We start from the raw sequence: 12,285 nt of genomic DNA, 5'->3' as shown, positions 1-12,285 counted from the left end.
TGGTTGGAGGGAGAATGAATGCACATTTTTCAGTCCATTCTTCTTTGAATTGGCGATTTTCACTGTCCACCTTTCTTTTGGCAGAGAACTTGGAACACGCCATTTTCATGCAATCTTTTTTTTGTTTTTTCCTCTGTGCGCAATCTAGGCTCCTTCTCTGGCAAAGTGGCAATATGAGGACGCCTTCAAAAACGAAAGTGAAACTTAAAAATGCGCTCGCAGCGCCACCCAGTAGAAGGCTGTGTATGTATCGTTGGCATGGAGACAAGTCCCGATATACACGTGTTGACCCAACCAAAACACGTACTGAAGGAATAACAGTTCGGGGGCCACAAATAGGTGGCCGGCGGGCCGGATGCGGCCCGGAGGCCGCCTATTGAGTACCGCTGATTTAGATGATATCATCTTGGCAAGTCAGTCCATTAACTTCAACTCCTAATCATGTGAAGACAAGTTTCTTATGTCATGAGGGAAAACGAGAGCAAGAGAAAGAAAGAGAGAGAGCGAGAGAGGGAGAGTGGGGACCAGCAATGTTCACTGCTTGCAGTTACGACTGCAAGTCACAGAGCCATCGTTTTTCAAACTCTCTCAACATATCACACAAGAAATAACATTAAAAAAAAAAATCCCAGTCTCACAAACAGTAAAAATAAAATAAATATTCACTCTAAAAAGCATTTAAAACTACAAATCTGATCTGTGTGATGGCTAAGAAGCAGTGAGATCACTATAGGCACTATAATGTTTACAGCAGCAGTGACTAAAATAGCACATTGTGTAAATACACAGGTGATAAACAAGGCAATTTATGTAGACTTTACACAAAAAAGGCCATGTAGTGTATTCATCTCGGAATAAAAAAGGCCCCTGGCTTCTTGTGTCGTTCTTGTTGTTCGATCAATTCCATCAGTATTGTGCCGCAGGTGTCACAACAGTGCAGTCAAACTGTGCATAGCTTCAAAAGAGGAGAGAAATGTGCAGACAAAAGACAAAAAATAAATAAAAGACATGTTCAGATCATCTCGCCAATCATCGCCTCCTCTCTTCTCTCTTTCCCCTACGAGCTGAATGGAAGCTGGACGTTATCCGAGCTGGTCCTCATACTGCTTCCTGAAGCAGTCTCCAGCAGGGAAGAAGTCCCAGCATCGCTCCTGGTACATCTTCCACACGTATGACTCCTGGAAGACGAGGAGAAAGCGCAACGGCGTTGGATAAAATAATCTTCATAGAATTCAACTGTGTGTACTTTACATGTGTTAACTATATTGACTAACCTGTCCTGTGTGTTCTGTTTCATCTTTGTTGATCAGGTACATCAAGAAGAACCTGGGAAAGGTTAAAAAAAAAAAAAAAGATTGTATTTGCAAATACATCAGGACAGAAACTATTTAAATAGAGGCAAGCTGAGACAGCAAAAACAATTCTTTTTTGTATTGTCTATACTTTGTATTAATATTTGTTTTAAATTAAGTTTTATTTGCATTCCACACTGATTTTCAGAATTGGTCCAATCTCCAGGCTGAAAACTGCCAAATAAGATAAAATAGCTAAGTCAGGCAGCTTCGAGGAAGAGAAAAAAAGGACAAAAGGAAGAAAAAAAGGAAAGACTAAAAAAGGGAAGAAAAAAAGAAGGTGGCAAAAAGAAAAAAGAAATTCTGAAAAAAATATAAAATGAAAAAAAAATGGGGGGGGAATTGAAAACAAATCGCATGAAAAAAAACAAAAAAATTATTAAATTTTTTTTTTTCTAATTGCTAGAATAACTAAAACTTCTGTAATTATGAGAAAACATACAGCGGCTATAAACAGCTGCATTTCCTGGAGTTGATTTCAACTGAGAAACCCCTCACTGTCATTGTGTGCACCTGTCAAACAAAACAAGGTGTCTGCTTTCCAGGTTACTCACAGAAAACATGCAAGAAACAGTTACGTCTACAGCTTGTACTTAAACTCACATGTAATTGGCCAAATTGTGCTCTTCTAAGGTGTGCGTCTCGAAGCCGTGCGGCGTCGTGTCAAAGTAGTCGCTTCCTATTCCGCAGATGAAGCATTTTGTCTGCAGGGACACAGATCGAGTTAGATGAGACACATTCTTGAGTAAAAATGGAAAAGAGAGAAAAGCAACCATTTAGTTTTCCGTTCAGACTGATTGTCTTACCTCCATGTCCTCTCTGACCTGCTCCTGCTGGTCTCTCAGCTCTCCGAAGGCGTCAATGATCAGACCTGACACACAGACACACCCTTCTCTCACTAGTCTGAGGACCAACCGGCTTCTCACAAATGATAATTGTTCATTTGAGTGAAATCTAATGACGATTTTAAATGTAAAACTTCTCGACACTCAACTTCAAAGACGCTTTCCCCTGCTTCGTTTTCTCAGATCAATCAGACTAACTGGCATTAATAACGGTGCACTCCCCCAAAGTGACTTTTATCCAAAGCTATAATTTCTACTCTGAAAACAACACAGTCAATGATGGAAATGGCTGACTGGCAACACAAGAGAGAAGAGCCACTCACCCTGGATGATGGCCAGCAGGATGACGATGACGAAGAAGAAGAAGGTGATGTCAAAGACGACTCGGTAGAGCTCATATTCATCCCCAGCTGGATCCTCAATTTCATCACCGATGCCACCGCCAGCACGGACGCCAACGTACATGTGGAACAGGTAACACTGCAGGAGGAGGAGGAGGAGGAGGAGGAGGAGAGGAAGGAGGTCAGCAAAGACAATTGATCCCACATCATCCTGTTGAGTCGCACAGCAAAGGCCCTAACAACTCTGTTTCATTATACCCTAACTTCAATTATTTTCATTTTTTTCTGTGGGGTTTTGTTTTAAATTTTGCCTTTTTTTTTCTCCCCAACTTAATTTTTGAAATGACAACCAAAAGCAATTACGACAAGCAACACTGTTTTTATATCTCATGAGCCGACACATTCAGCAGCTTTATAAAGCATTTGGGTACAAATTTTGTTCATGAAATCTTGTTTTGATGAAGTTTGATTTCTTGATAATGAAAACATGTCAAATTTAAAAGAAAAAAACAAGGTGACGTGGTGAGGTGTGTTTGATTCCTGCTCTGGTCACGCCGATTCCTCCACTTCTGCTTCTCCCATTTGGTTTTATGGTCTCTGCCATCACAAGCATTTGAACCACATCATTTTGAAAGACTTGTTATCACCGTCCAGCATTTGAAGGTGACTTTTCATCCCCCGGCAAGACAACCTTCTGCTGTTCATATCCAACAGAATCCTCTCATTTATGAGGCTTCCTGCTGTGGCTGGACAGAACGGTTTTCCAGGGAGGGGGAACAAAAAAGAAAAAAAGAAGCCTGGACTCATAAATTAAATACGACTTTCATGCATTAATCCCATCTGCTCTTTTCCACAGTCTGGCCCGACACGGCGCCACTCACAGTCATCATGTCGTCACACTTCATGTCCGGTTCGTCCTCGTCCTCACTCATGTTGTAGAACTTGCGGAAGAAGTTGAAGGCCACCACCGTATAGAGATACACCACGACGGCCAACAAGCCCACGGTCATCAGCAGCTGCAAGGAACGGACGGTACAAGGGCAGCTTAGAGTGGCGGTGAAAAACAAGGTGGAGGGGGACGGGGAGCCCCGGGAAGCCTCATCGAGTCTCACCTGTTTGCCGTTGTGGGTGACGGAGGACAGGATGGTGCGCAGGGTTTTCACACCCATGGCGATGTCCAGAAGATGACAGGCAAAGAAGAAGTTGTTGTAGTGCCCAAGCAGAGACATCACCATGTACCAAACCAGGTACAGGAAAGTCTACAAAATAAAAGACGTGTGTCAAGTAACATCCCGCAGCTCAAAATGCATGCGTCATTGTTGAAACCACCCGTTGAACTCACATTGTCAGTGAAGACAACACCAAACTTCCAGATCTGGTATTTGATGTCGATAGAAGTGATCCTACAGGGAGACGCACAGTTACACAGTTACACTTTGGATTTCAATTTGCTGGTTTCCCTTAAAGCTGAGCCGTACGTACCAGCTGAACATGGAGGTGTCGGGTTCAGGCTTCTTCTCGTGTGTCATGGTGCTGACGTCAAGAGAAGCCAGGTCCATACCGAGCAGCTCGGCAATCCTCTCTCTGCCGTAGATGTCACCGTATTTATCCAAAACCTGGATATCACACATAGACGCTAGGATTTTTTTTATTCCACTTATGACATAATAGTGCAAAAACATGGGTGATATAATAAAAAAAAAAAAATAAATCACCTTTCTTTTCACAAACTTGTCCCAGTAATTGTTTGGGAAACTCCTGCATGGAAAGTCAGAGTTTGTTAATATTACTTTTCCTTTATAAACTTTTTTTTAAAAATGTTTGGCATCTCAGCACTTCAGTCATGAAGTTTTAGTAAACAGGTTTTAAGTTGGAATTGCTCGACTCTGTTATCTGTTAATAATAGAAATGCATGCATCTATTCAACACACTGATCATTCAATAGTTGCCATCAGAATTACAAGGCTGCTCAACTGTTATGCAGCCACCTGCCACTAATCGGCGCTACAGAGCCATCAGAACTGTATCGTTCATATCGCGGAGCTGGTCCAGGCTGGTAACTCCGGGCAGGAGTATTCGATGTCTACATTCATTCGCGCACGTATCTGAAGGCGTAACGGAAGGTCTTACGGAGTGTTGAGGACGAGTCTGTCCCACTGCCCCTTGATATCGTCGTCCTCAGGCTGCTCAGTGACGTACAGACCGTCAAACTCCAGCTTTCTGGCAAGCTCCTTCTCCCTTTTGAAGATGACCAGGGGTACCTGAAGGGTTAAACATCAATTTAATCGATTTATCGAGTTTGTAGCTAAAACTATTTTTTTTTTTTTTTTTTTTAAATCACAATCTTTTTCAGGCCAAACCACCCAGCCCTAATTTAGAATAGAATAGAATATCTATATTGTCATTGTACATAAATGGCTACCATTGGACAGTGCATTGATAACAAGCTACATTAAAAACAATAAATAACAAAATCGAATGTACATATAAAGCATGACTATATTAAAATATACAAACATATGCAATAAGAGGCAAGATATACACAATAGAGTGTGGGAGGTAATAAAATCTTACCACGTTAAGGGCATTAAACGCATTAAAAGTGACACTCTTTTAAGTTCACAAGTCTGATAGAAAACAGGAAAAAGCTGTTTCTCAACACGGACGACTAAAACGCCGACACAGATACAAACATAAGGAGCAGACGACATGTGGCATGAACATTACCAGCAGAATCAGGAAAAGCTCTGTGCAAACACACCTTGAGGCAGTTGTATCCGATGATGCAGAGGAAGGAGATGATGGTGTGGACGATGCCGAAGAACGCCATGGCCGGCTCCATGTAGCCCGTGCTCTCTTCCAGGAAGTAGTACATGGGGCCTTCTTCGTCGTCATCTTCTCCTCCCTCCTCTAGTCCAGAACCGTCCTCCTCAGCACCGGAGCCTTCAAATAAGCCGGATCCCTCAAACAGACCAGAGGCTTCAAACTCCTCCTCGCCCGGAGGACTGTCAGATACCTGGAAAGGTCAAAAGGTCATTGAGGGAATCTGAAAACTTTCAAACGTGTCAGGAATAGTGAACATGGTTTATTTGTCTCAGCTTTATCTGAGGTGCGGCAGAAACGCACAGACCTTGTAGAAGAGCAGAATGAAATTGAGAGCGAAGGAGATGAACAGAGCCAGGAAGCGCAAGTTGTAGAAGTTACGAGAAAGGTAGTTCTGTGACGCAACAGAGGAAGGAGTGAGACACTCAGCAAAACAGAACACTAAAAAGATTAATTGCTTGAAGACTAAAATTGATTTAGACACAACGATGAAGTGTTCAATCTTATTGATATAGAATATCATAAAACAAGCTTCCTGGATTAGAGCAATATAAAAGCTCTTGAGGTCGCTTACTGAACCTGTGAGGTTCATTTGGCCCCAAAAAGGCATCAAACATTTCAAACATGCACTACATGAGAGAACTGCTCACCATGAATTTAATCCTCTGGATTTCCAGCTCGTTCCACAGCTCAAAGCCTTCCTCAGCAGGCTGCTTGTCCTTCTTCACTTTGGTCTTCACTGCTGGTGACTCCTTCTCCGCCTCCTCTTCCTCCTGCACCTCCGGCTCAGGCTCCACCTTCTCCTCCTTTTCCGTCTTCTCTCCATTCTCAGTGCTGGAATAAACATATAGAGCACTAAAGTATGATACTTTAATATAGCGGGAACTAGAGTTTTAATAATTGTGTTTTGCACTTTGAGCCTGATTTGCCTAAAATGACCCATGAATACCAACAAATTCAGCATTTCCTTTAAGACGTAATGCATAAAAGAAATTAGTCTTAGTGTAAAAGTGCAGTTTTCACTTAACGTGTTATGTGAACACTCTGCAAAGCAAGGTCACATCCAAACTGAACCAGTCTTTTTCCTGCGGGTCACAGAAAACTCACTCCGCTTTCTCGGTCTCTTGAGGGACTTCTTCTTCGGTTTCCACTTTTTCCTCCTCTCCTTGTCCACCGGCTGTAGCAGCCAATTGCTTCAATGACAAAGAGCAGTTAATTACGTATTAATTAAAGTGTGCTGCACAACTAACACAGAAAAACATCTCATTTTTACCAGTTTTCTCTTCAGCAGCGGCGTGCCCTCGGGAGTCGGAGGCTCCTCTGGAGTCGTCTCTCCAAAGTCACCGAGTCCTCCGGGAGTATTGAAGCCAGGCAGGCGTCCACCTTCCCTCTCCTCTCCGTCTTCCTCCTCCTCCTCTCCTCCCCCAGCGTCCAAGTGGTCCGCTACCCCGTCTGCATCCTGGATCTCTCGAACGCCGGGTTCAGGCGGCAGGTCGCCGTGAACTTCGTCCTGCGTGGGATCGGGCATGCTGGCGAGGATTTCAGTCACCGTCATCTTCTTGGCGCCCTCCACCAAGCCGCCGCCAAACAGGACTTTCCATATTAGCGTAAAGAAGCCCTTGCAGATACCGTAGACGAACATCAGGATGCCCATCAGAATAGTGTAGACGAACGTTACCAGTCCGATCACCATCTCTTTCACGGTCATTTTTCGGAGCTTGCGGTAACGACGTCTCAGATTACGGAAGGTGAACATGTTGAAGAAGTCAACCACGCTCTTTAAGAACTCTGCAAAGGCGGACGTCGACTCGGGAGCTTCTTCCTCGCCGTTGCCTTCCTCTCCTTCTCCGGACTCGCCTTCATTTCCTCCACCCTCCTCCTCCTCCTCATCGTCTTCCTCTTCGGCGCCGTCTCCCTCGGGCTCGGAGATGGACGCGGCGATGTTCATCTCAAAGATGGTGTCCTCGCAGAAGTTGACAAACATCTCCATCTTCTCGCTCTCGCCGCCCTCGTTGACCACGTCGAAGATGAACTGCCGCTTGGACTCCCTGACTTGGGGCATCTCCCACTGGTTGCGGTTGGCTTCGCTGATCTCAAAGTAAATTCGTTCGATCTTCCTGCTTGCGCCCATGATCTCGATGCGACCGAGGAAAGGCCGGAAATAATTGAGCACGCTCTCCGCCTGCTCCAGGAAGTTCTGCAGGCGAGTGTCGTGGGGCACGTGCTCCGACAGGTTCGTGAGCAGAACGGCAATATTGAAACCGATGTCCTTGGCCGGCTCCTGGAAACGGTCAGCGAATTCTTCAAAGTTGATCATCTCGTTCTCGTCGGCCTCGGAGCAAGAGAGGAGGAACTGGATCTCCGAGGGAGAGTATTGCTTCTGGCTGTCCATGGCCTTGGAGAAGTCCTTCTTGGAGATGAGGCCGCGCGGGTCGGTCACGTAGTCGCGGAAGGCGTCCGACGCCACGATGTCTTTCAGCTTGAGGAACATGTCGAAGAACTTGAGGATCATCTCCACGTTGCTGGAAGACTCCACCAACATGTCCACCATCTGCCTGGCGATGGTGCCATTCACCACGTTTCCTGAGGGCAGAAAGAAAATGATTATTTTTGAAATACAATGAAATAATAAAAAAAAAAAATTACTTTGAAGATCATCAAAAAAAATTACAAAGTAATACAATTTAACAAAAAAAAATAATAATAAAATAACAGGGAAAAATAGTTGCGTGAAAGAACAGAGCAACATGTTCCAAATTGAGTAGAAATAAGAGAAATAAAACATCTTGTGCACTTAGAACATCGTCATGTACATCATGTATGTATGTATGTATGTGTGTATGTATGTATGTATGTATGTGGATATACTTGGAAACACATTAGTTATTTTGTGTAAACATATTGTCATAAAATATACATTAACTATTTATATTGATTATCAAGAGGGCTTTATATATGGACATGTACATGTATGTGAGTATATGTATGAGCAGATGGAGTATCAGTGTGCATCTGAAATGAATTAATTGTTTTTTGGAAAAGTTTCAATTGTGAAATATGAGACAAAATTGAATCAGACACACATTTTATATGTTGAAATTATAACTATAAATTAAATATTAAGCATTAATTTGAAAGAAAAACATATATCAAGAGCAATATAAAAAAAAGTCATAAATATCATTTAAAATATTCAAAGAAGAACAGAAAATTCACATTGTCATAACTTCTTTTTTTGTTAATTTCGGACATGTGGGTACAACAAAACAAAAAATACAATAAAAACACAAAGAAACAAACAAACATAACAGAGCAACGCAAGAAAAAAAACTATGTAATTGTTAGCTAAATAAATAATGGCCCGACATATCGGAAAAAGAGTAGGAGGTAGCAAAGCTTATTTACTTATTTCTTCAAAAGAAAGAAACATTAAAATCACTTGGTTTTCACTTGTTGGAGTTCTTCATTTGGGCCAAAGGTTTTCAAACCTGGTACCACCTTTAAGGAAGTCCCTTTTCTATTTTACAATAGTAAAATACACAAAATAGTTTACCTTCAAGCAGCGACAGGAGCATCACCACCATGTCCTTCTGCAGATCCAGCAGCTCCTTCAACAGACCGATTTGACTGGAGTCCTGCCACCAGGCCAGACACACGGACACGCAGCAACAGGAACAACCGAGTGAGAATTACAACTTTAATTCAACAGCACATTTCAAATTCAGGGTGTGAGTGTGCTTGTTTTAAGTCACAAGTGGAAGACACTACCTCAGAGTGTGCTCTACTCCAAAAATGATCCTTGGTTTGCATTATTAAATCAAGAATAGGCATTTTAGAAACAGACACTAAAAACACAGACGAGGAAGAGAGAAGGGAACGAATTGGCTCTTCAACAGGTCAAAAACATAAGGAAATAAATGAGGCTGCGGTATGGAAAAACATAACTGTGAATTGCAAAAGCTGATCTTTGCACTCCTGTCAGATTACAAGAAACGCAAATACATGAAAACATTTAAAGGAAGAAAATGATACCGGGACACGCCTGTGGAAAGCTGCCAATAAAAACTGAGCAGGACCTTTCTCCCACAGCAAAAACAACAAAAGTAAATGGAGGAAAGCAATGCTAAACATTCAAATGCTTTTCAGAGCAACATACAGTAAAATAATCAATCTATCAATTCACATACGGGATTCATATCTACATGTACAGAGAGATGTCTACACCTATACATGATGAAGAATAATTAGGATAAAAACCTTTGCATAACCGCAAAAACAAGAAAAATAAACGGCCATATGACAAGACGGACTGCTGCAGAATGAACTGACAGAGGAGAACGTCGAGGAGGCAGGTCGGTAAAGAAAATTAGCAAAGAAACATGGAGGGCCTGAAAAAAGATGGCGTCGGAACGAAAAACACAGATTCTTACGCCGTTCCGTTGTCCAAGATCGGGGTGCATCTAGCAGGATTACATATGAAAATAAAAACGTTGCACAAAAATATCTTAACTCTATTTCTTGATGGTGTGAGCCGGGACATTACATGAGGCAAGTTTGGCGTTTTGGAGTTTAATACAACAGTATGAATAAACCTTCTCGTTCAAAATAAAAACATCAAAGTAATTTTCAGTACATTTAATTTTGAATTTCATCTTGACACTAAGATGTATTTACCTTAATGCCTCCAGATGTATTTTATATGTAAATCAAACAGGCAGTTATTAACTAGTGTACAAGCACCTAAACTCGTGTATCTGTGGTATTTTCTGAATACAAGTTCATATTCAATTGAAACATAAAGGTTTGCCATTAGTCTTTGCTAAAACATTTGGACTAGTGAATTTCCTCTGGCCTTCAGTGATGGACAGTTTAAGGAGTTTAAAGGATGAGCAACTTTGATCTCCATGATGCAACGACATGTTTCCTCTCACTACAAGAGGCTGAAACAAGTAAGATTGATGAAAATTGTGGTAAAAAAAATTTTTTTAAACTAATTGTAAGTCAGTTAGAAGAGTAGCTCTTTAATCAGCAAAACATTGTTAACATAAGAGTGCCGTGACTCATTAGAGCAAATTTACTGCACATATTTTATCCAAAGCAGAATGGAATGCTGGGTGAATATCTATTAATAATAATAATAATACTAACCAAGAATTTAACTACTGTATTAAATGTAGCATGAAAGATGCAAAGTGAAAGACGGAGGAAGAAGGTTCATTAAATGGAATAATAATCAAATAAATACATACTTTGCTCTGCAGGAATCATTGAGAGACTGTTTATTATACTCAAAAAGGACAAATGAATTACAATATAATGTAAATAAATAGTATGAATATGAGCCACTGATGCAAGAAAGTATTGATTTCATGGATTCCTTATATTCTTCCCTTAAATTTTCAACGTGAAACAAATTGGATAAATATCATGGCTTGAAAGAAATGATTATATATTTTTTTAATATATGGTGTTTCTTACCTGTGCCAGTTTCATCATCATGTGGGCGAAAACGTGCAGGAAGCCGACGACAGCGTCCCACAACCTGCTGTGAGCCAGAGACTGCTGGTTCCCGGTGCAGGGACCCTGAAGGACACAGAGGCGCCGTGTGAAGGACGAAGCTGCTCCACCAGAGCTTTTAGCGTTTCATCATAATGAAGATTTCATTCTCAGGACAGTTCAGACAGTAACTCTGGTACCTGGATGTACTCAGTCAAGCTGTTGAAAACCTGCTTGGCCACAGTCATTGCTTTGGAGAAATTCCTCTTACCAGGCTCATCAATGATGTCTTTTCCTGAATAATACCAATAAAAGTCACTGATCGACTCCTGTTAACAGAAAGGAAGGAAGAACACATCAACTTTTGATTTCTGTGACTTGGGAGGACTTCAACTATTAACAGTGTTGTGCAAGTTACTGAAAAAGAAAATGGATTACAGTCACTTGTTACTTATTGTGAAACGTTGTGAACCTACGACCTGAAACCCCACCAAAGTAACTCCCCATTATCATCATTATGTGTATACGCTTCTCCAGAAACAACAAAATGAGAATGGGACTATTTCTTTCTCGATCTTCTGGATTTTGATTCCATTCCATATGTCGATCGGTATGAGTTTGTCAGAGTGACCTGGAGTCGAAGCAGGTAGTCCACGGTACAGATGATGACGTTGATGGTTGTGGTGCTGCCCGTTTGAGTTCTCAGGTAGTTCTGAAAATCTGAAACAATATGAAAACGGAAAACAAATCCAGACACAAGATCAGCATGGATCTGTGGTCGAGATGAGGAAAATGGGCGAAAGCATCCAAACTTGTTTTTTCAGTGAAGTCCAAACGTATTCAGTGCTTGATTGCAATATTTCAAACTACAAGAACTCCCTCTTAATATCTTTTTACGTAACAGTGTTTCAAGTTCATCATGGGAGAGTCAACTGCCTTTTTCTTCAAGCAAATATGTTACTATTTACATCAAATGTATGTCATTTAATGTGAGAAAGACAGCAAAGATTCTGATTGGTCCACATATCACATATGTGTATGTATGCTTCACATTCTAACGGTGGAGGTTCACCTGTGATAAAGAGTTCAGTTTTTTTAGTTTTTTTTGATTGACTCACCATTATTGTGTCCTTCACAAAGAAGCTGCAGGAAGCGGAAGAGGTCACAGGTAAATTCATCGTCCGCCATCACTTTCTCATCTGGGCGAAGCAACAAGAGTAATGCTCATTAATCCGTGTAAAACCAACAAGTCTGTGTGACGTCTGCAGTTTGACTGTGTCGTTCTGTTAGAATACACAGTGGTCAAAACGCACCACTCACTCAGTGGCATTAAGGAAATGCCTGAAACTTTGGACCTGTGATTTATAGTAGGGTTATACAAACCCATGACTTTTCAATGGTATGTGAATATTTCTGAATAATCTTGAA

The 12,285-nt window shown here is 41.5% G+C and overlaps 1 protein-coding gene and 1 long non-coding RNA gene across 2 annotated transcripts; both read right to left on the bottom strand.

Moving 5' to 3' along the window:
* Positions 1 to 1,082: 1,082 nt before the first annotated feature.
* LOC308136992 (ryanodine receptor 1-like) lies at positions 1,083 to 5,436 on the bottom strand (the record flags this gene model as incomplete). The annotated part of the gene is made up of 12 exons (XM_080505548.1): positions 5,300 to 5,436; positions 4,669 to 4,799; positions 4,254 to 4,296; positions 4,021 to 4,154; positions 3,881 to 3,941; positions 3,651 to 3,797; positions 3,420 to 3,554; positions 2,521 to 2,677; positions 2,159 to 2,223; positions 1,956 to 2,056; positions 1,275 to 1,326; positions 1,083 to 1,178 (listed from the first exon to the last, which is right to left on the bottom strand). Exons 1-12 carry the CDS (start codon positions 5,411 to 5,413, stop codon positions 1,083 to 1,085), a joined length of 1,236 nt encoding a protein of 411 aa, XP_080361674.1. The 5' UTR covers positions 5,414 to 5,436.
* A 15-nt stretch (positions 5,437 to 5,451) lies between these two features.
* LOC308142030 lies at positions 5,452 to 6,107 on the bottom strand. The gene is made up of 3 exons (XR_013936990.1): positions 6,012 to 6,107; positions 5,669 to 5,755; positions 5,452 to 5,554 (listed from the first exon to the last, which is right to left on the bottom strand). It is a non-coding gene; the product is annotated as an uncharacterized lncRNA (long non-coding RNA).
* Positions 6,108 to 12,285: the final 6,178 nt, after the last annotated feature.

This window comes from Blennius ocellaris (genome assembly GCF_963422515.1).
Source record: "Blennius ocellaris genome assembly, chromosome: 2".
Taxonomy (NCBI): Eukaryota; Metazoa; Chordata; class Actinopteri; order Blenniiformes; family Blenniidae; genus Blennius; species Blennius ocellaris.
This window is presented reverse-complemented; position numbering and strand designations above follow the sequence as displayed.